The sequence below is a fragment of the Phalangium opilio genome, unplaced genomic scaffold (assembly GCF_054372755.1).
Source record: "Phalangium opilio isolate 3A_F unplaced genomic scaffold, DU_Popi_V2 ptg000075l_1, whole genome shotgun sequence".
Lineage (NCBI taxonomy): Eukaryota > Metazoa > Arthropoda > Arachnida > Opiliones > Phalangiidae > Phalangium > Phalangium opilio.
Window position 1 is genome coordinate 401,912 of NW_028324184.1, and position 23,281 is coordinate 425,192.

A 23,281-nucleotide genomic window follows, 5' to 3' on the forward strand; every position below is an offset into this window, starting at 1 on the left:
AAACATTACGCCGAGTCATGGTGGTTTTAAAGCGAAGGTGAAAACAAAAATCAAGATCGTTTCGACTGTATTTAACTCAAAAGATTTCCTACATAATGAACTGTATTTTTTACTGGTTTTCAAATAAAAGGACCCTTGAAGAGCTCGTAATGAACCATACCAAAAACGGATTTATGGGATAAGAACGTCGGATCATAGCTTTAGCCTCTAGTACCATCCTCGCATACTTTATTGAGAAACTTCGTCTGCTAATATTTTGACTCCACCCACAAATTCGATCTCTAGAAGTAGCTATATACAGAATTTGTGGGTGGAGTCAAAATATAAGCAGACGAAGTTTCTCAATAAAGTATGCGAGGATGGGGAGTGAATTCGCTAACTCCGACGTTCTTATCCCATAAATCCGTTTTTGACCATACGCTAACATGGGCCATTTATAGCCCGATTCAGTTCAGTTTGGTACATTAAGGGCCGTATTTTTGTTCTAAAAACAAACGAAAGAATGATTCTGAATTAAGTCCATTATCCGTTACCCAAATTTTATAAATTCCACTAGCTATAGTAAATCGTGGGGGAAAGAATTGAACTGAACTGATACAATTATCGAGGATAGAAATAGGTCTATAAATCGAAAGACAGGGACTGAGAGACGCTTTTTTATATTTCAGTAAACGTAATAAAACCTGAAAGGGATTTCACCCTCATTTTAAATTGGGAGGGGGGCTAGAAATAGGTCTATAATAACGACAGGGACTGAGAGACGCTTTTTATATTTCAGTAAACGTAATAAAACTTTGAAGGGATTTCACCCTCACTTTAAATCGGAGGGGGGGAGGGGCTAGCCTTATTTGTCTTTAACTAATCCGTGACCAACGGAGCGAACAAGTCAGCTAGAGAACGTATAGAGAAAGAGAAAAGCGATGGCTGTGGTAGTAGAAACTAGAAGAAATTCCCCCTAAGGGTCAACGAAAAGAATCCGCGGCCAGTCCCGCCTAGCAAATAAATATCTACACCGAAACACAAAGTTAATTTGGAATGTGTATAGATAGAAAGGCAAGAATTCATTCGCGGTATTAAGAATATTGAGAAAATTAAATTTCTAAACCCATTCTCGCATAGTTTTTTGAGGTCAAGCTGGACATACTTGATGGTAAGCGAGTATCCTAATATTCTTAGTAACCCGAATGAATTCTTTTGGTAGAGGCGTTGAAATACAGGGCAAGAAAATTTGAACAATATCGTCTCGCCAGTATGAATTATCAAAATGGATTCTTTATACTACTAAACTTTCTTAATACGCCTTTGGCGTTTATTTTAAATTCAATACGTTGTTTACACGTTTTCACCAAAGATCTCAATCTAGAAAACTTTCTGAAAAGATGTATATATATATATATGTAAATATAAAACGAAAAGGGACCTAACGTTAAAGGGTATATTGCAGTTGGTTTCCCAATTTGCAAGTAGCAAAAGCTAGGAGTTCAATATCAACTTCATTTTTAACCTCGAGCTATATTAATTTTATAAAGATACGAGTCGATTTCAAACTTGGGTATTCTAAACAGTTTCACCAAAGCTTTAACAAACCAAGATGCTTGCTGTTTAAAACTTTATCGCCTGGTTGCACTTGATGAGGTATAAAGCTAAACCTAATTAAGCTATTCTAAATTATTGGTCAAACAGTAATTCACTTTTAACATTTAAAAAAAACAATTCCATAACCTATTAACAAACAAACCCAAAGTGTGTTATAATACATCCGAACATTACATTCCCTTGCCTTAACCCTGTGAGAATAATTATACCAAAAAGGTTAATTGGCGTTTGATGACTCTGGTTTAATGACTCTGGTTTAATGACTCTGGTTTAATCTACTTCTGGGAAGATAAGTAAAAGAAGAGACAACGCCGAAGAACAAGGTTTTTCTTTACACCTCTCCCTCCCTCTTTCTTACAATCTTTAATTAAAAGTTTGGCAAACCTGGAAAAATCTGTCCAAGCGAGTATAAAACAAAAGTATACGTTCGCCTGATTGGAGATCGTTGCGTGGAATTTTAATCATTAGAACCTTTCCGTAATTATTTTATAATTAGGTTTTGCTCAAACTAAAACTTTAAAACCTTAACAATGCCCCGCAATTTTTAATTTTGTTACGCCTGAAGCCCTTGTCTAAATTTTCTTCAAATCAGGGAAAAAATAGTACTATAGCCAAGTTAAATTTACTAATTTTTTTACTCGATGCTACTGAAATTGGTTAATTATAATTAATTAAAAATGCTAACAATTAACGAGAGAAAGAAACCAGAAAAGTTGAAAACTGACTTCAGAGTGTTTTGACATATACAGGGTGTTTCGCGTAAGTCTGGTGACATAAATTAAGGGGGATCATGTTCTTACGGAAATCGATTTTGAGTCGAAAATGTAACTTATATCTATGACATTTTGTTTGCTATAAGGGACACGGTTTTCAAGTGTTTTAGGGATGACCCCTTGCATAGCCTAATGTTTATGGTAGAAACACGAATCTCCCTAGCTTCACCACTCTAACCCACCCCTATTTTACCATTAAAGCTTAACTCCAGGCTTTTCTAAGTATAATAAATTATTTCCTATAGCGTCGTGTTCATAGATAGGTTAAGAAATTGATTTTTGTAAGTAAGGTTCGTTTAATCGAATTTATTGTTGCCTAAAAACAATAAACTATATGGTATAACCGAACTAGGCCTACATTGAGCTAATAACTCGAACACGGGGTCCATTAGGGCAAAATATCATAGAACATTTTCGACTCAAAATCGACCATAGAACTCCCCCCTTCCCCCTATACTTCGGTCCTACTACAAACCTTTTTGGAACATCCTGTATTAAGAAATTCAGCAATTATTCTTTAAATATTATCTCTTCTGTACTTTGAGAGAAAGTTTCTTAACTTATCTATTAACCAAAAACTCTTGGAAATAAAAGCATTGGGGATGAAGTTAGAGCGCCAACTCGAGCTGGTCCTTGAAGAATCCCGCAAGTTCTATTCTTATTTATTTCTATCTTTCAGTCGACTTTCCCAGCCCTTAATTACAACGCCTAACACGAATATACTCAATTCTCCTAGGAATATTTAGTTACCCTAACTTTCCAAATAAAACAAGCTCTTCCAATAAGCAATAAGCCTTTTTGTCTTCCTATTTTATGATTTTATAAATAATTGAAAAAAACCCGCGCGAGTTTTGAAAGAAATATAAGCTTTTCATTGACGTCACAGTGATATTTTTTTCAAATATTTACGACCCACGACAGTTTGGGCTGGGCCTTGATCAGTTAAATATTCAATTCGTTACTTATTACATTCTTTTTGCCGAGTTACGCTTGTATTCTAAAAGTGTAACGTTAGTTGCTAGACGAAAGAATACAAAGAAGATTTCTGCCGCCGTAATAAAAGACAAAGAGTGTAGCAATCTTAAGAATAAAGGCTTGGAAGTTGGGAAATTTAGCTGTACATCATATACTTTATCCATAGAACTGGCTGGGGCGCAAGAATTAATGGAGATATTTTTAGGCGGCAATAGACAATTGCCGGTTAGAATTGGCATAGAGATAGGGGATATACGGCGTTATAATTTAAAATGAAAGAGTGGGATTAATTTCAACGAGTGTTTATATAATAAAACCTCTCCCAATGCCATATTCTTAACAGCTACTCGTTATATCAGAAGTGAGATGAGACTAGAAGTGAAGGGGTCTAGCATTGGTAATAGATCCTGGCATTAGTGAACAAATTTGAGGATTTTACGCCGCTTCAATCGCGCCTACGCTAGAGAGAAAAAAATTGGTCGAGTTCCAAAAAAATTTCCTACCCCCTTCCCCTCAACCTAAAGCGGCGAAACACGGACGCGGGTGCTTGAATCTAGTTCGGCCGTCTACCACCGCGAGCGTCTCACGTTTTGGAGGGGAAATTCTGAAACCGCCACTAGAGGGCCAACCGGTGGTGTGTTTATCAAGAATATTCACTTTCGCCGAGTGAAGAATTTGGTTAGCTCAGTACTTCCATAGATATATTAAAAGGGTAGATACACAATTCAATGGGAGGTCGACGCGGAAGGGGCAAAGAGCAGACAGCCGCTATTTTCTGGGGGTAGCCGTATAAAACGCCATCTATCGGTAACTTTCGAAACTAAATTAAAGGATGAGCTTAGAGTAGTGGCACTCTATGTTAACGCCCTATAGGGCATAATAAGTAAAAAACTCGGAGATGCCATTACTCAATTTTGTACGAGCTAAGAGCGGAAAAACGTATTTTATAAATTTTACACCTGTAAAATCTTTTAAAAAACACTTGGGACTTGTATTTCTACTTACTTTCGAGGAAATACCACCGTTTTCTGAAGGTAAGAGTCTTTTTTTATACATTTATTAGTAATAAAAACATTTAAGGCGAGCTAAGCCTTGGTCATGGCCATAATGTAGATTTGCACTGTTGCACATAGAATGATAGAATGAAAGAGGCTGTACTTTCGTGACTTGGAAAATTTATTTTTTAGGCTTTTCGAACATTTCTATGGCAAAATGAGGTAGGAGACTAATGAAATATTTAGTGGATAATTTTGGAAGCAAGGTATCATTGATGAATTGGTTGTCTTTCACTATCATCAAGATTTCGATGTTATCGGGTGGCACAAATACTGCCAAAAAGCATACGGGTACGTTACACACGAAAAGCTGACCCTGAATCTGATGATAGACGTCTGAAGTTTTTCTCAGTTCCAGTTCATCCGTTTCTTCGTCAATGTAAAGGTGAAAGTTACCCGAAGCTGCTTTTCCTTTGATAGTTTCTTTATTCTTGAAAATAGCGTAAGGGCATTTGATCTCCACTAAGTACAGCTGGTCCTCAACCAGTATAAGGCGATCGGGGCTTGCCCCAAGGAAGCAAAATTGTGGATTAACAATCAAACCCACAGAGGTGTGACACTGGGTATTGATGTGTTGCCTGAATATTTGAAAAAGCAGCGGGTTCATGCTTCAATCCATTATCAAAGGACAACGCTCCCATTTCTTCTAATGCTTCAGATTGTTGCCCGAGAGTCAAATTACGGAGAGTCAGTTTAGGGATAATTTCATCGGTTACATTAATTTGATCTCCAAATTAGTATGGAATCGCGAACGGTTTGAGCGCTCTACGTAGTCTCTTTCCAGTGGTGGGAAAGAAATCTGATTTTGTAAAATGTTTTGAACAAATCCGTAAACTGGAGATATCAGCTGTTGTTATAGAATCAATCCACTTCTTTCTAGTGACAGTCTCTTTCGGAAAGTTGTGGTAAGAAAGAAAACCTTCTTTACACCCACAGTTTGAACGCAGCAAACATGAGTTGAAGCCATGATTGTTACATAAATAAGTAAATAAAAACGTTTATGTTATATTTCGTTTTATGCCTTTAAATATAGAGACACACACTTAACAAAGTTTGTTTTGGTGGGCACCATTATCGACTCTTATTTTAAGAATATGTAACAGTTTAATGTCCGGATATTTAAATATCAGTACCTTAAAACGTTGCTAACGTTTTTTTTAACATGATAAAATAACGTTTTTCAACGCTGAAAACGACGCTAATCACTAATCTGCCGTGTTTTACAAGACCAAGGCTTAGCTCGCCTTAAATGTTTTTATTACTAATAAATGTATAAAAAATACTCTTACCTTCAGAAAACGGTGGTATTTCCTCGAAAGTAAGTAGAAATACAAGTTCCAAGTGTCTTTTAAAAGATTTTACAGGTGTAAAATTTATAAAATACGTTTTTCCGCTCTTAGCTCGTATAAAATGGAGTAATGGCATCTCCGAGGGTTTGACTTATTATGCCCTATAGGGAGTTAACATAGAGTGCCACTACTCCTTATGATAGTTCCAATTTTGGCCGCTAATTTGTCCCCGATAGATGGCGTTTTATACGGCTACCCCCAGAAAATAGCGGCTGTCTGCTCGTTGCCCCTTCCGCGTTTTTTCGTTAAGCCTAAGCCAGCGAAGTGGATCTAGACCCTTTAGAGTTTTATTATATCTATGAGTACTTCTAGTCTCATCTCACTTCTGGTTATATCAAGTCGTAAGGCATATTTTTAAGTCTCGCTTACACATACGCCAAACTGTGAGCAATAATTTCTCTACATTAAAAATAATTGCCGCCACGTTTTAATCAAAGCTCCGGGAAGTTCGACCAGCTAAAATTGGCGGGTAAATATTTCAAGCGCACAGCTGACTTATCGTCTGCTTATTAAACACGTGTGGGTCGATAAATCTGAATCCAAACTGACTTTTAGCGATTTGACATGATACCAGTTTTAATTAGCTTTAATTTGCGTAATTTACGCCATGGAAGGATTAATTATAAACAGATTAAACGGTATATTAGTTCTAAAATGACATTAGAAGATGTAGTCTCTAATATAAAGGAAAAAAGTAATGTTGTTGTTATGGCTGGAGCTGGAATTAGTACCCCTAGTGGAATTCCCGATTTTAGGTAATTAATTTAAGTAAAAAATATCTAATTTGCTAAGAAATCAAGACCTTAATTCGTACACCAGATCTCCAAAAAGTGGTTTATACGATAACCTACAAAAATATGACTTGCCATACCCAGAAGCAATTTTTGATATTGAATACTTCAGAATAAATAAAAAACCTTTTTTCACACTTGCCAAAGAACTCTATCCTGGTAATTTCAAACCCAATTGCGCCCATTACTTCATCAGATTATTACACGAGAAAAAAAAGCTGTTAAGAATGTATACTCAAAATATAGATGGGCTTGAAAGATGTAAGGTCAAATAAATCCTAATTATGATCATCATTTATTACTAATTAACTTTAAATAATTATATTTTACTACCCATTAATCATTAATCAGTGGCTGGTATCCCTTCAGAGAAACTAGTTGAGGCTCATGGATCATTTTCAACTGCTAAGTGTATGAGTTGCGGGAAAACTTACTTATCAGAAGAAATTAAAGTAGGCCTAGAAACATTTGATTATTTTAGTAATATTTCAAAACTAACTACATTACCCAATCACAGAAAGACATATTTGAAGATAAAATACCACAATGCGTAAAATGTGGTGGGGTAATTAAACCAAACATAGTTTTCTTTGGAGAAATGCTGCCTGATAATTTTTTCCTACATATTGATGATATGAGTATAGCTGATTTGTTAATAATTATGGGAACTTCACTCGTGGTAAAACTTAATTAATTAAAAGGCGACTATTCTAATAAATTTTAATAGAATTTATCATACAGGTTCATCCCTTTGCGGGTATAGCTGATACAGTCAAAAAAAGAACACCTAGATTACTAATTAACAAAGAAATGGCGGGAACTGTTGGTTATAGGGAAAATGATGTGGTGGAAATTGGTAACTAATTTAGTTTAATTAAATTAAATTAAATTTCCGAGGCATAATTAATGATTACAATATTACAAAATTATGCAGGTGATATTGAAGAGATTATCACCAAAATTACAGGCCGCCTTGGATGGGAAAAAGACTTGGAAAAATTACTACAGGAGTAAATGATATTACAGTGGTGTGTGAGTCCCGTTTTTTCGGTTTCAAGCCGAGTCCGAGTATCAAAACTAATTTCTTATCGAGTATCGAGCCGAGTCTCAAAAATACTTTCGAGTATCGAGTATTTAGATAGGTCAATTTTGGTTCTTTCGAGTAATTATCGAGTCTCAAATATTGACTTGTCGAGTAGCAATTTTGTAAATTTCTTGAAAATAACGAACGAAGATGTTCAATTATCTAATATCTAACTAGTTAAAAAAGATTGTTAGTGATCAATTAAAAATTGAACAGGTGATTTTCAAAATAAATGCTCATGAACTCATCGTCTGCTATAGTTATAAGCCTCGGATTCGAGTATTTCTCGAGTATTTAAAATGTTTAAAAGCTACTCGAATCTGTCTCGAGTATCTCAATTTGTTGTTATCGAGTATCGAGTCTAGTACTCGGCTCGATACTCGAACTTAACGAGTACTCGCACACCCCTGTATATATATGTACAGATATTATTTAATTCAATTGTAATAAGTTTTAAACCAAATATAATTAAAATAAAAGAATAATTTATTTAATTAGCTATCACTATCTTCATTTTCATCTTCCAAATGACATAAAATTATAGGTTTTTTGGGTTTTATTATCAGTTCTTCATTGCTTTCCGTATCTTCCGTCTTATCCTCATCCATATCATTGTCTTCGATAGTGATTTTACGGAGTTTATCCTTTTTCTTCAGTTTCTTTTGAGGACCTTGACCAATTACATATTCTGGCATAACTACCACTGTCTTTTTAGGTCCACTTACAGATGCAATATCCATTTTCTCAACTTCATCTTGATCTTCCGTTTTCTCAGTAGTTTCAGAGTCTTCCATTGAGCTTCCACAAGCGCTAGATAAATTTCTTTTTGGTTTACGAAACATGGGTTTGTTAAATTGAACCTTTTCATTTTTAGCTTCTTCCTCCAGCTTCATTTTCTTGCGTTCAGCTAAGAAACTCATAGCTGCATTGGTGTTGGACTTATCAGACAATTCATAGTCAGAAACATCGGCTAACGTGTACTTTGTCCATTTGTCAGGGTTCTTTTGGTAATCGGGTTTATTCCATTTTGAGGATGAAGGGGTTACTTGTTGGTGGTTTCTTTTACGGTTAAACGCGGTTGAATTTGGGAAAGGAGCCTTGAAATCATTTGTTAGACTCAACTGTTGTCTTGATCGGGATGAGTTTACCGTTTCTTCAAGTATAGGATCTGATTTCACGTAACTTTCATTTTCCTGGGAGTTTGTTTGCTCCCATTCTTGATGTTTCATTTCCAAGGCATTAAGATTTCCAAAGATGGAATCCATCTTCTTTGAAAATTCACCCCCCTCTTGGTCTTTTCTTAAGGTAAATGATGGCATGATGATTTCTTATTCTTAATGATTAGCTAATATAATCTGTCCAGGTTATAATTCTCCCGAAGGTTGAGACTTAATTTGCCTAATACCAGGGTTTATTATTATTTTCAATGGGATTTTACGAAGGTATTTTTATTAAAAGATAATTAATTACCTTTAATTAATATTATAATCTCAGAATTTCCAAGATGTTTCCGCAGTGCACTCACTGGCATCCATATTTGTTTTTATTTATATTTTTATTGCGTAATTTCCGATTATTGACTTTTTCCGCGAACAGTGCCTTCTATTTATTTTCAAAAAGCTACTGTTTTTAAGCTTAACTTCTAAATAATTAATTCTCTTTGCGTAGAAATAAGCGTAGCTCTTCGAGAAAACTTTAAATTTTACTATGTAGCATCAGAAGTAAATATCATTTACCCACTCTACCGTAAATGATAATTTTTATCGATACTTTATGAATGACCCCTTAAAGTAGAGTGAGAACCGCCCGTAACGTATCGCCCTCTGGTGGTTGAGAAGGAAGCTTAGAAATTTGAAATTTCCCGCGATTTCTTTTCCTTTAGCCGTTGAAGCCCGAGAGGCCGAGACTGAGGGAATATAGGATCTGTGCTTCTTCGCAAATTTATTCCAAATCACATCTCTTCGTTTCACGATTTCAATTAGGTTTTCCTTTTTTTGGATATCTTTAAGCCGTAGATCGGCTTTCAAGGCTGTGTCAATTTCTTTTTTCTCTTTCAAATTCGTTATGTTTATTGCAAAAGTGCCACACGAAATTTATCAGAATGCCTAAAATAGTCTGCAAGAGGTTAAAATTCGTCTGCACGATGGGGAGGGGCAAGAGCGTTTTCTCGAATATATCTATCCTCAACAGATCGAAGCGGACTCCATCAATCAGCCTCAGCAACCGGCGTACGCCACTCCCAATACCGCTTAAGCGGCTTTGTGAACGGTCACGCGAGAAGCAGACACTAGATTCAGCCTACGCTCTCGGCAATCAGCTTCAGGAAAAAGCGCCTTTGTGAACGTACCTTTAGCTTCGGTCTCACAAAGTTTCATCCCCCTTCTCTGGATGCCTTTGTCTTTATAAAGTTTCTGAATTTTTTCACTCCCCCTTCATAATAGTTCCCTCTTCCAAAGTTTTGCCCCGTAAAAGTTCATCCCCCTAATCCCCATCTTCATTACAAAGTGTTATACGCATGCGCCAACAAAAATATTATGGTGTTTCTGAAAATTATTTTTCTTGGGAGGGTATGAAACAGGGGGGAAAAAGCCACTTTTTGGACACTTTATAACCAGCCACCTCCATAGAGCCCATGTATTACAAAAAGTTGGTCGCCATGGTAACCGAGCTCCTTTACCACGTGACGTAAACGGGCCTTTGAAGTTGAGACCTGCTGTGTCTGGAGGGTCGCAGAGTCGGGCGGGATGAAAGAAGTTGTAAGTTTTGAAAAGTATGGCGTCGGTATCCTTTTGAAGTTTTACAAGTATTTATAGAGTTTAGAAACAAAATGATAGAATGGTTCACGTAGGGCGTTTTTATCATAGGATATGTTTGCTTATTTCCCGTAATATTGTTACATGAAAACGAAGGATATAAACGCGTAGTCTCGTTCCGGTCTGTTTTTAGTTTTAATTATTAAACAATTAGGTAATTAGCTCATTTTAATTATGGAATTATGACGTTAGATGATGAGGCTTGAAACTAGCAGCAATGTTTTTGTAAGTTAAACGATTTATTGTTCTACTTTGTCATGCATCCTCTGTAAACTATTCCCGGAACTTCCGTTGAGCCGACAAGCCCCGACGGTGGATTCGCGCGCGCAAACGGATTCCCGGAACTTCCGTTGAGCCGACAAGCCGGGCCGACGGGTGCAAGCAGTCGTGAAACGCTCATTGTGGAACTGATAGAGATATCTCAGGGGCTTTAGTGTGACGTCACCCACGCTATTTGCCCATAGAACCAAACCGTTACCAAACATGGCCGCCCACTGCCAAAGCTAAGCCGGAGACATTTTACCTAGGCATTGACGTCACAACTGAGATAGCTCCATAGGCTGCTGGTGTTAACACGGTCAGTGTTAAGCTTGGACAGAGACGATAATCAAATGAACCTGTTTAATGGTTTATTAGTGCGCGTTTTTGACAATTATTCGGTATAATTATCCTTATGGAATACGTTTCCCCATCATCAAAAAGATGTGCGTGTTTGTGTGTGATCGATTTCGTCTTCTCTCGGTTAACTAACCCGTTGTCGCTGAACTGGAATTACTTCTCACCATCAATAACATGACTTGGATTAGTTTAGGTGAGTTTTTCTTTAAATATTTTGTCGGATTTAGATAAGTTATTTAAGCATGTTTGCGGATTTAGATCATTTATTTAAGCATGTTTGTCGGATTTAGATAAGTTATTTAAGCATGTTTGCGGATTTAGATAAGTTATTTAAGCATGTTTGCGGATTTAGATAAGTTATTTAAGCATACTTGCGAGCTTAGTTTTAGAGTAGGCTTGTGAATTCGCGCGCGCTGCGGTTTTAGGTCAAGCGAAGGAAATTGGTCTACTCCCATCATCCAATGACAATGACAGAACGTAGCGCGGGAAAATATCAACTTGTAAGCTTCATTTTTCAACCAACAGAGAGCGACACTCTATGGGTTTGGGTTCGGGTCTGTTTACGGGGTCGTTCATAAAGTTGGGAATGTGTGCGTGACGTAAATAGTGACGCTTCTCGTACTTTCGAACAAGTTGATCAAGCCATACTATAAGACTATTAAATTTACCCGTCAGCAGTGCCTTCTAGCAGAAGTAAATAGGGGGAAGTACGTATCAAAGGGGGTTTCGAGAGGCGTCGAGTTATGGTATTTTTCGCGCCTTTCCGCAACCGCGTTTTTGGCGGGAACTCGCGGATGAATACATTTCCCCGAAACTATTTTCTTTTCCTCTGCTCCTGAGTCAAGTCGGCTCCGTACCTTCGCTCTGTAGCTACGGACCGGGACCGGGAGTACGGAGTCGACTATAAGAACCTTGTGCCTTGCCCTAGTAAAACAGCGTAAAATTTTATTCGGCCTGATATCCTGTTTTAGTACATTTTTAATAATAACTGTATGTTTTCTAAATAAAAAATAGAATAATAAAACTAAATATTTACTGGTTATATTAATTTAGATGTGATTAGAATCAGAATGATCAGATGCGTAAAATTTTAAAATGAACTTAAGCCTCTGCCTAAGCTTACAACACAAATAGCCTGAATAGTGAACTTTATGACCGAGTGGTGGCGCATGATAGAAAATTTCCCTGGATAAGTTGCCTCACTCTCATTGGACGAATTCAAATTTTGGGCCGCAAAGCGTGATTTTACAATAAAGGGACGCCTTACACTAGCTAAAGCTGGAGAAACGTACTTCCCCCTATTTACTTCTGCTTCTAGGAATAAACTATACCAGCCCACCACTTAACCCTCTAGAGCTTTAGTTTTTTTTTCGCCACAATTACATCTTGCAAGTTGGTTACTTTATTTAACCTCGAATAATTTGAAATAGGCTCAGTAATTATCTCCACATTCATAAAATAGGCTTATAACTAGATGTCGTCACGAGCCCCAACAATGAACCGTGCTATTTAGTTTTTTTAGGTCACATTACGAAGTAGAACTTCCGGTTAGGCTCTGTCCCCGTGCAACAGTTGCGAGTACTGAGATGGGAAAGCTAGCTTAAGCAATTTAGCATTAATTTTGATTGAAAATAACGAAGGAAACTAAAATGAATCGGCAACAAACGATACGAGTAAGAACTAAATAGAAACTTCTATCAAATAATTCGCGAAAATCGAACAATTAACCTCGCGAGCGATCTGGGACAACAACGTATGAAAAAAGCGCGTTCGTAATCTAGGAAACCTTCGAATGAACAGTTTCCCAACCGCTGTAGGCCTTGGCAACTGCAGCAGCCTGCCTTTGTTCCAACTCCGATGGAATGAAAACAGAGCTGACGCGGGAGTTTCTTACGAAAGGTAATGCGCATTTTCGTTGAATTTGTGTTAATCGCGCGTTTTCAGTCATGTTTAGCGCGAAGTTGTCAATATTAGCGTCATTGAGGGTTTTAAATTAACGTGACCCGATCTCGAAGTCTGCTATCCTGGGCTTAAGTTCACCTTAATAGATAGCAAAGGCTTAGCGAGCGAAAAGTAGGGCTTACGGGAAATACGGGGCTAATTTTCTCCGTGTCCCTTCACCCGAAACGTTAAAAATTACGAAAGACAAGATACGACATTTAACTCTAAGAAACTCGGAATTTTTAATAAAAAAAAACGTTAGAAACTGGTACGTGAGTTTCAGTTCATGTTTGGTTGTTTGGGTTACAAAATATGCCTTTAGGTTCCTTCCATATTGGTCCTATCCTTACGAAATATAACCAAGTTTGGTACAAACTACGACACACATTGCGTTAGTTTTTCAAATGTACATAAATTTAATTTGATTTAGATCTTGTCTAATAATGAAGATAAGGGATGTGAATTGAATAATATCCAATGCAATATATTTTTTTGAGGACATCACTAGGATTAGGCCTGTCACTGATATCATCATCCTGGCAAATATCATTCATTACTAGGAAACTTGTGACGCGTCAGCTCATTGTTATTAGTCGCTGGCAACGTAACGGGGGTGGATTTATTACACAGTAACCCTGGCGATTGAAGTTTTAGGCATTAACCGCGCTAAACTGGGGGGAAGAGGGGTTTGCTCTCTAGCCTGTCGAAGAAGAGGGTCTGGGAGTTACAGCTTAGGACTGGTAGAGCGAGATAAAAGTTGCGCGCCGACCGTCAGCCAATCGCGTAACGTCTAGACGATCGCCTCCATTTCCGACTTCTAAAGCAGGGGGGGGGCTAATATCATACCCACGCATTAAAGGAAAAAAATAACAAAAAGTTGTATTGCGTAATCAGTAGCCAAGGAAATGATCTCTCCTGATTTCTATGAATAAGTTCAATTTCGTGTTAGCCTGTGTTATCCAGCATCTTATTAGTGCCAAGAACCGTTGTCTTCTGCAAGGGTGCACGTTTAAAAACTGGGAATATTAAGGAAATGTATGCAGGCGACGTGAAAATAACAGCATAATTAAAAAATCATGAATAATTACATTTTGTGTCTTAAATACGAAACGCCTGTAAAACTGTCAACCCTGCCGCACACTTATGATAAAATAAAAGTTTTAACTAAGGAAATATGGGTTTCATAATTTACCCTTAACACGGCTAGTGGTCACCAACTTGGAAAGCAATTTTCGCCACAAACAAATCTCGGTATTTACCAAAACAATAAGTGTTTAGTTTTGTGAATGCCCCCTGCACTGATTTTAGTGAAATAGGGGGGGGGGTAAATAGGAAATTCCCCGTCTGCTCCTGACATCTGGTACCGTTCACGGTAATCAAAGCCTGGAGTTGAGGCTAAATGGGGGAAAGAGACTACGTATCCATTTCTTTCCCCCTCTTGTACCCGGTTTTCCCGTGGCGCGCATTTTGCCACAAACGCGTTTTCCTCATTCGGCATATTGGTATCCTCCCGTGAATGCGTACTGGAAGGTTCCGTGACATTACACCCATCGGAGCAAAAGAAAAAAAAACAAGGAGGATTTTAAATCAACCATTTTTAAAGAGTTTAAATTTAAAATTTGCTCAAATGACGTGTTGAAAAGCCAGCGTTAAGCCTCGTTTTGTGGAGTATACATCAGTCGGTGGTGAATTTCGTTTCAATAACTTTAGAAATAAGTGAGAGAAGTTTTTTGCAAGAATTTGAGCCGGTACTCGTTAAGATCGCGCGTGTTGGTTGAGGAGATTTGTTTGTGGTGTGGTTCAAATTTTTAAAAGGTGTCAAACACGAATGACATACTGGATACCAGCTTATTTTTGCGACTCTCGGAGTGCCTATGGAATCTGGATGTGGTGAGTTTTAAGATATCTTATTTTTATCCACGGATTTTTCCTAAGCCTAATGATGACAAATTGGTAGTCGCGACTTTGAAGTTGGACCACTGAAGCCACGGTTTTAATTAACTACAATGCTTTAAACGTACACCGGTATATTCAAAGATATTTTGCTGATACTGTAATATTTTAAGGGTAGTTTTTTTTTCTCTCCTTCTATGGAGGGTGGTACCTTAATCTCCCGCGCCGTAGTTACGTGAAAAACGCGTTAATTACCAGCCCTTAATTATCTCGGGGTTTTAGAGACTTCTTAGAAAAAAAGAAGAAGGGTGGAATGTTTTAGGCTAACAGCAGCTTCAAGCTTATATTGCGCCACAACATATTGGTACTTTAGACTGCGTACCGCTGCTGTTAGACCAAAATCTAAATGGAATGGGAAAAATCGAGGAAATTTATAATGTTTATCACAGGGAGTAGAAGGGTTAGGTCATCTTATAATAAAGTATTTTCCTTATGGCGAGATTTTGTTTGGCTTTTAACATTTACAATGCGACTACAGTTTCCTCTGTACGCGTATTGGCAGCTTTAGCTCGTGACTATACATTTTATAACGACGAGAATAGACTTAACTGCTGATACCGTAATTAATACTGAAAACACTTTTACGACTCCTATTGTCTTTATACTTGTTTTGATAGGTACGTTGGTTCTTTAAAATAAAAAAATCACCATATCCAACTGTATTTAATGATTTAAACCACGCCTTCTTCAATTTTCCTGTTTTCCCGCCTTATGTCATTATACGCGGAATCTTGAATTAAATGAATTTCCATTTCAAGTTTTAATGAAACCCCTTTTATTATATACGATAGGATAAAACGCCGAAAGAGATTTAATAGATTAAACCTAAAGTTATCAGCGAATTTTATATATATGTACTTCAATATGTAGTTCGTTCGTTCCTTATAGCCTCTATAGACGGTTCCGAGAGATGGGAAGGTCAAAGTGCAGGGTTCATACAAACCTGGAAAAATCAGGGAAATAAATAGTTGACAAAAACCTCAGGGAAATTTCGAATTTTTAGTAAAATCCAGGGAAATTTGCGTCAAACAGGGGCCGAGTAATTAAGCAAAATGTTCATAAACATACCCTCCTTAGGATTAACATTACACCCAACTTTGGAGGCTCGTAACTCTGGTTCTACTAGAGATACGGGGATGTCCTTTTATTATGTTATAGTCATATTTGCCCCCCCCCCTCCTTCCGTTAACATTTGCTTCATAGGATACTCCATATACCGGAAAAACCTGGAAAATTCAGGGAAGTAAATGGGGAAAACCCTGGAAATCTCAGGGAAATATGTTTTCCAAAAGTTGTATGAACCCTGAAGTGAGAGATAACGTCTGTTTAGATTTATTGTTGGTGAATTGTTCGCGAGGGGTCGAACAATTACCTGTCAAAGACCATATTATCATAATCTTTCTTCATTATAGTTATTATAACCACAATTTAATATACTTCCGTTATATCGCTGGCAATCTCTCCCATACAACACACACACATTCGTGGACTGGATATATAGAAAACCTTTTCCTATTAAAAATTCGTCCCCTGTCTTTATCCGCCTACCGCCCCGCGTCGCTTTCCCAAATTTTCCCCATGCCACACTGCAGCTTAGAAATCTTTTCAAAACGACAGAATCCATTAAATGCTTTGCCTATTTGAATCGCAAATTCCAAATTTCCCTTTAAACCCCCCGCCCCCCTACGCCCCTCATTTTAGCCCGGTCTAAAAAGAAGCCATTTTTCCCCCAAAATTCCTGTATTTTTCAATAAATGAACCAAGGGATATGGATGCTGGTGGGCCTTTGAAATAAATAGGCCTATATCCCACCGAAAGATATTAAGGAATAACTCGGGTAATATCGAAAACGGAATTAATGGTCGCTTGAAACTTTATTTTATGATAAAATTTGATCCTTATATCTTTCAAATCGAGTTTCCTATACATAGTTTTCAGACTAGGAAGATGCGTACCATCAGAAGTGAGATGAGACTAGAAGTACTGAGCTAACCAAATTCTTCACTCGACGAAAGTGAATATTCTTGATAACACACCAACGGTTGGCCCTCTAGTGGCGGTCTCAGAATTTCCCCTCCAAAACGTGAGACGCTCGCGGTGGTAGACGGCCGAACTAGATTCAAGCACTCGCGTCCGTGTTCCGCCGCTTTAGGTTGAGGGGAAGGGGGTAAGAAATTTTTTTGGAACTCGACCAATTTTTTTCTCTCTAGCGTAGGCGCGATTGAAGCGGCGTAAAATCCTCAAATTTGTTCACTAATGCCAGGATCCATTACCAATGCTAGAGCCCTTCACTTCTAGTCTCATCTCACTTCTGGTACCATTTATACTAGGAGACCAAGCTACTTGGTACTGCACTTTGTCCAAGAACGACCCCGGCCTCCTGCAGTGTAAATGTATAAATCCTCCTAGTCACATGCTATAACATTCCTAGAATGGCATGCACTAAGGGACCGAATTTGCTATAAGTTTGAATCATTATACGATGATGATGATTCAGACGTGACGTGACGTCAAAGAGACTGTCCGTCAGACTGTCGGATTGACCATGCGTATCACGTTTCAGTTAAGTTTAGGTCCTAAAGATTTCAATGGCTATGCTGGCCAAACTATGACTAAATGGGATAATTCAAGTTTCCCGGAATTTCTAGCATGCTCTAAACTCTAATGGTCTGTCTATTCTCTGGTCTATTCTGGTTTTTTTTTACAAAAATCGTGCAAAGTGCTAGCGATGATTTTAACTTGAAATGTTATACGACCATTAGGCTAGCCGGAGTCAAAACAGAAACCAGTCTCATGCTTAGCTATACAGGGTGTTTCTGAAAATGTCATAACTTCTATCTATGACATTTTGTTTGCCCTAAGGACCATTGTTTTCGAGTTAAGATTGCATCCAGAGTAATTTAGGGATGACCCTTTAAATTTAATTGGCCATATGTCTAATCAGCGCCACTAGCGGATGGTCTGAAAACTACTCCCATAGAGTCTAGGTATATTTAAGCGGGTTTGCAGAATTTCCGTCAGATGGCGCGGCGTTCGAGCCACCTGGCGGAAATTCTGTAAACCCTCTTAAATATACGTAGACTCTATGGGAGTAGTTTTCAGACCATCCGCTAGTGGCGCTGATTAGACATATGGCCAATTAAGAAACGGAAAGACAGTTTAACTATACGCTTCAGGGTTGCCATGCAGTCCCATCTCAGAGCCTTACTTTCTGTTCCTCATCCATCTATTTGCTTTTGATACCACGTACGTACGAACCGTGCATGTGTTTTTTTAGAAAAGGAGAATACGTATTTCATTCCCTATGAAGGCTGTATTTAAGCGGGGTTTGTTCAAAAGAATACTTTAGAGGGTTTCTTTTAATTAGTTTATATACATAATAAAAGCCAAGCTAACTAACTACATTTACATTTGGGGAAAAATATCCCACCACCGCTTCCCAAGGCGGCTTAGCTTGGTTTTGCTTGGCCTTTTCGTTTATCTTGGTGTTACCATGAATATATAGCTGAAATTTCTCTAATATAATTAACGAAAGGAACGTTTGAAGTAACTACTATACTACTAAATAAAAGCTAATTATTCGTCAGTTTTGGTTAGTTAACTGATGCTAATTAATAGAGTGAGAAAATTTGGTATGTTTTGATGGTTATAATTACTGATATATCCCGAAACATTCTTGGTAGACTAGTGTAAATTCACGATGATATAATGAGCCTTATACGCTATACCAAAGTCGAAATGAAGTTTTACTCTATAGGTTTTCAGTTAATTAGCATCATATTCTACGATTTCGCGTTCGTAGTTCTTTGTTTACGCGTTCCGTGTTTGTTTCGTTTCGTTTTGGGAGCAATTTAAATAATTGGCGTATAATAAATATGGCGTTATTTTCCCTATAGTCCTAATGGCACTCGTTTCATTTATGCCTAGAATTTAATATAAACCAAACTCTCCAAACTGCCATTAGCCGATTCTATAATGGTCGTCTATAAATCTTCGGTTATACTAGGCGGTTATGGATGGATAAAATATATTTCAACCCGTCCCGTCCCGCGCTGTCTTTGCCAGGTTTTCGAAAATATATACAAGAAAAATTACAATGACGTAATATGAATAGCTACGTGTGGTATAGGGAGCTAACAGTTCTGACCCTGAAACGTCACACCCTTCTATCTCTTACTGGAGTTTCATCCCCCCTAATGGTTGGCAACAGTATTCTACGCGCAAAAATACCAACCAGAGGGGGCTGCGTGACGTCAGAGTATCTCTTCCACCTAGCCAGTTGTTAGCTCTCTGTAGCGTAAAGAAATTATACCACTTTGTCGTCTACTTGGTATACTCTACATACATCCGGACGGTATGTGAACAACAAAGACGGTAAATAGACCCCCGAATTTAATTGTAATTCGTGTATAAGACCTCCACAAACAAACATGCATACAGACACACGTCTACGATCCTACAAGCTTGGTGTTCTTGTTTTGTTAAAGTGTTAGAGACATAGAGTTATGGGGATGGGGGGACACCAGAAAATGGGATTGAAATATGTATATACATATTGAAAAGGAACATAGTTTCCAATGGCACTTTTGGCCCCGAAAATGACCTTATTTTCCGACCCCCCTCTCATCCCCTCCCCCAACCTTTTCGCTTTAAAAATCGAAATTATCGATCAATTTTTGTGAATATATATATACGTTTTCCAAAGCCTGCTGCCGCTGCTACTGTCTTTCTTCCTCTGATTCGATACGGCGCAATTATCATCATCCTTCTATTCGATTTTGGTTCCTAAAGGATTTTTAGAATCGCGATCCCCATTTCATCCCCCTCTCTCTCTACTAATGCGTTGGGAGAGATGATACAATGATTGTCCTTGCCTCCAGCAGCCAGCTTCATCTCATCCGTAGTAGACAGGCTTTCCTTTTGACAAAAGACAGTAATGAATTGTTACCCTTTGATATTTTCAGCGATCGTGTGCGTGGTGACAGTATATAGGTCTACGTAATCGATTTATCACATGGGAAAAATACACTTTCGTTATTGTTTTAGTTTTCCTTTTAATATTTCGGATAGGGATAAAGGGGGGGGGGTAACAGAAACACTATTGGAAATCGTTAATTAATTTTAATACGCGACGTATCATTGATTCATTTACGTTAGTTTTAGTTAATTCCGTAACCGTTTTAATCCCAAAATTTCCTGTTCTCATAGCTCCATCAAGAAGTGATATCTAGTTTATTTGGGAGAAGGTATAAATTCGCCACATTTCCAGCTTTATCTCCAGTCCAAACGTAGCCTGTCTGGAGTTAAGCCCCGCCTCTAAATTACAACCAGCATCTCATTGGTTCTTGAAAACTCACGTCAACGAAAATTACGTATTTTCCGACTGAGGAGAGGCGAAATAGCCCGGGCTCCTTTTACGTCCCCCCTTGTATTTTGAAAGGGGGACTGGGACTATGGCGCGCGAATACTTCGGCATCTTATATCTTCTCCCTAATAAACTAGATATCACTTCTTGGCTCCATAGAAACCTACGTTTCGTATCATCTGTGGTACTCTTATTTGTCCGTACCTTTTAAGATGGTTTGAAAAGAGATAAATAACAGCGTATAGTTAGTAAAGAGGTCGAGGATAATTCCGCACTGGACAACAAAAGTTCTATTTGAAATCCCTTTAAATCCTAGCTGCTAGCCCTGGACAACTGCGTGGCAATTCTCCTCTCTCTGTCGCTCTGTCTTGAGCTTTCCTCGTGTATTATTCGATTTAATGAGGGAGGACCGAGAGAGGCGAGGAGGAATTGAGGTGCGCGAGGATAGGATATATAACCAAACCAAGGAAGGGCCGCTAAAAGAATAGAATAGAATAGAACGGGCGGGTGGGGTCCCATTTCTATTGTCTATAAAAGAAAATGGATTTAAACACGGTTCTGTATACCCCCTATTTCCCATAACACGTTACATGTATATATCTCTATTATAGAGGGTTTGGACACTTCGTGGAATCACCAAATTTCTAATTTTATCACCATTACTGTAAGGTTTTGATAGATAAATTACTTCATAATGTAAAAGTTTCAATCCCAGGGGCCACTGACTTTGCGTAATCGCTGTACCATTGACTGTACTAAAGAGATTAATTACTTTTTTATTGGGAAATTTAGGGAAATATTGCGAAGTCTATCCAATATTTTAGGTTCGATTTACGCTCGCTACTTACTATTTTTTTTACTTACTATTCTTTATATCCGACCCCTCGAATATATATATAGCGGGCGTATTCAGTCTATTCTTACTTTAGAACAATAGTGTTTTCCTAATTTCTAGATAAGTCTGAAACGATGGCCCCCCCTATCTACCATAATACCAAGGCTATTTTAGTATAGGAAAATAGGAGATACATGGTAAATTAGTTTGCCCTGTTGTAAAATATTTTTCTGGAAAATTTTTTGACTTATCAGAAACACCCTGTACATATTTTACAAACCAAAATTGTAAGGAAAAGTTTGCTCCTTTATAGTATCGTCTGTTGCTTTAGAGTTGTTTGCTTTGTTTGAAAACTAAATAGTTGGAGGGGGAAACACTAACACGCTATTTGAAACTTTGCGATTTTGTTGTTTTTAAACTCAAAGGCGCTTGCACGAATGTTTTCTCTAATTACATTGGCTAGAAATAAATTGAACATAAACACGTTGCGGGAACTTGATTTTCAAGGCGTCAAACGAAGCGAATTTTAATACACAGTGATTTTAGTTTTGAATAAAAAAGTTTAGGCAATTTTATTAGGGAATATTATTTTTTTAGAAAATCCCGACTCTCTAACTTTTCTACGCGGCGCTCTCCTTTGCAATACACACATATTCCCTTGAAATTCCTCTAATATTCCTTAAGAACTATGTCAGAAACCTTTACGATACAACTGTCAGATCGCGTAAGCTTGCTATAGGCGGCCCATGCAGAGGAAATTTCGAAAATTGATATTCAACAGAAGAGAAAATCTAGAAGCGCGGTCATATTTTCTTTCCTAGAGTAGTTATTTGCTGCCTGTAATAACTAACCAACGCCCCGCTTACAAAAAGGGATACTTAAACTCATCCCAAGTATTCCATATTACCTATACGAGAAATTAAAAATAAATTCGAAATAAATCAAACTTGCGAAAACAAAATGTGAAATTAACTTAAATGCTAATGCACCTCTTTAATTCTATAATAAATTGAGTTCATCCTTCTTACCCCTTCCACGTAATTAATTAAACTGTTTTCAGTTTAAATCGTAAATGAATTGATTTGTAATTAATTTAATGATTTAAGTATATCTTTAATTCTCGAAAAAAAAACTTTTTGAAAGGAAAACAGTTATAACCCTCCGTTTCCCCTTCTTCCAGGCACGTTATTACTGTTTTCAGTTTTAAACATAAAGATCTTAAATCGTAAATAATTAAAAATTCATAAAAGTTAAAAGTGGCATTTTCCTCCTTTGCTAGAGAGTTAGTTCAGTTCTCCGCAGTCTTTAAAGTTTAGGTTTTAAAAGAGCGTTCGTTGGCAGTTACCATGCACTTTTGACAACGTTAAACATAAAAGGGGGCTGCCAACCAAGTGACTGTCTGAATTTACTCTGTGGATGAGGATATTTTAGTTAAGTGCCTCTCTTTCCCTTTGAATGGGTGAAATTCCTCCTGGAGGAAAGCTTTTGGTTACTATACGTCCATTGGGTATCGTTAAATTGACTTGATAATCTTGATTCGACTTAGAATTCGTTTTCTGTTTCTCTCTCTATCTCTACTCCAGTAGACGTGGTCTGTGTGTGTATGTGTTGCGAATTTTCTCTCAGTTTCTAAAGCGATCTTCGGAATAAATGTCTTTTAGACTATTTAAGGAATGTGCGAAGGGGCCAATGTTTGACGGGGGGGTCGAACACTTACTTGTCTGGTGTTTATTTTATTTTATTATTATTATTTATTTTTTTTTTCATGATAATTATGATTATAATTTGCCAGCCTGATCTCTTGGTGTAATTGGTATCAATACTCCTAGTCTGAAAGCAATGTATGCTATTATAGGTTAACATTAACACTATAAACTAATTTCTTACTTGTCTGGTGTTTATTTTATTTTATTATTATTTATTTTTTTTTCATGATAATTATGATTATAATTTGCCAGCCTGATCTCTTGGTGTAATTGGTATCAATACTCCTAGTCTGTGTTGATGAGGAATTATTAGTGTCATTGTTTATGAATATTTATAATTGCCTTCAAGAAAAAAACTGTTATCTATTATTAATCATTTTGTGAAAACCTTTATATTTTGAATATTTTCTTTACTTTGTGAATAGTC

At 37.4% G+C, this 23,281-nt stretch overlaps 4 protein-coding genes across 11 annotated transcripts in view; 2 read left to right on the forward strand and 2 right to left on the reverse strand.

Annotated features, from left to right (window-relative positions):
- Positions 1-4,502: 4,502 nt before the first annotated feature.
- Positions 4,503-6,033, reverse strand: LOC149658577 (uncharacterized). Of its 4 annotated transcripts, none has more exons than XM_089844163.1 (2): positions 5,689-6,033; positions 4,503-5,318 (listed from the first exon to the last, which is right to left on the reverse strand). In XM_089844163.1, the coding sequence occupies exon 2, from the start codon at positions 5,004-5,006 to the stop codon at positions 4,521-4,523; it is 486 nt and encodes a 161-aa protein (XP_089700289.1). In that variant the 5' UTR covers positions 5,007-5,318; positions 5,689-6,033; the 3' UTR covers positions 4,503-4,520. The 4 variants fall into 4 exon arrangements, with proteins under 4 accessions (XP_089700289.1, XP_089700286.1, XP_089700288.1 ...); XM_089844160.1 differs by having other exon boundaries at positions 4,503-5,321; XM_089844162.1 differs by lacking the exon at positions 5,689-6,033 and adding an exon at positions 5,443-5,674.
- A 215-nt stretch (positions 6,034-6,248) lies between these two features.
- Positions 6,249-8,122, forward strand: LOC149658578 (NAD-dependent protein deacetylase sirtuin-3, mitochondrial-like). 3 transcript variants are annotated; one of them, XR_016369849.1, is made up of 6 exons: positions 6,249-6,503; positions 6,568-6,800; positions 6,891-6,991; positions 7,057-7,218; positions 7,267-7,395; positions 7,474-8,122. XR_016369849.1 is itself a non-coding variant. In XM_089844156.1 (6 exons), the coding sequence occupies exons 1-6, from the start codon at positions 6,313-6,315 to the stop codon at positions 7,551-7,553; spliced, it is 882 nt and encodes a 293-aa protein (XP_089700282.1). In that variant the 5' UTR covers positions 6,249-6,312; the 3' UTR covers positions 7,554-8,122. The 3 variants fall into 3 exon arrangements, 2 of the variants coding, with proteins under 2 accessions (XP_089700282.1, XP_089700283.1); XM_089844156.1 differs by having other exon boundaries at positions 7,281-7,395; XM_089844157.1 differs by having other exon boundaries at positions 7,267-8,122.
- Positions 7,246-8,942, reverse strand: LOC149658579 (uncharacterized). Its single transcript, XM_089844159.1, has one exon. It carries the CDS (start codon positions 8,940-8,942, stop codon positions 8,118-8,120), a length of 825 nt encoding a protein of 274 aa, XP_089700285.1. The 3' UTR covers positions 7,246-8,117.
- Positions 8,943-11,228: 2,286 nt separating this feature from the next.
- Positions 11,229-23,281, forward strand: part of Hipk (Homeodomain interacting protein kinase) — a 76,903-nt gene continuing 64,850 nt past the window's right edge. Inside the window, exon 1 of one of the 3 annotated variants that reach the window (XM_089844171.1) lies at positions 11,229-11,247. The gene's annotated coding sequence lies outside the window, so the exon portion shown is untranslated. Of the gene's footprint in view, positions 11,248-12,593; positions 12,954-14,474; positions 14,886-23,281 lie in introns of those variants that run through there. The other 2 variants (XM_089844170.1, XM_089844169.1) reach the window with 2 other exon arrangements.

Excerpts from the sequence above, each read along its gene's own strand:
- LOC149658579 (XM_089844159.1), bottom strand. The coding sequence starts at position 8,942 with ATGCCATCATTTACCTTAAGAAAAGACCAAGAGGGGGGTGAATTTTCA.
- LOC149658577 (XM_089844163.1), bottom strand. The coding sequence starts at position 5,006 with ATGAACCCGCTGCTTTTTCAAATATTCAGGCAACACATCAATACCCAG.
- LOC149658578 (XM_089844156.1), top strand. The coding sequence starts at position 6,313 with ATGATACCAGTTTTAATTAGCTTTAATTTGCGTAATTTACGCCATGGA. Across the intron at positions 6,504-6,567 it reads AGTGGAATTCCCGATTTTAG|ATCTCCAAAAAGTGGTTTAT; the intron begins GTAATTAATTTA and ends TTCGTACACCAG. Across the intron at positions 7,219-7,280 it reads TTATGGGAACTTCACTCGTG|GTTCATCCCTTTGCGGGTAT; the intron begins GTAAAACTTAAT and ends TTTATCATACAG.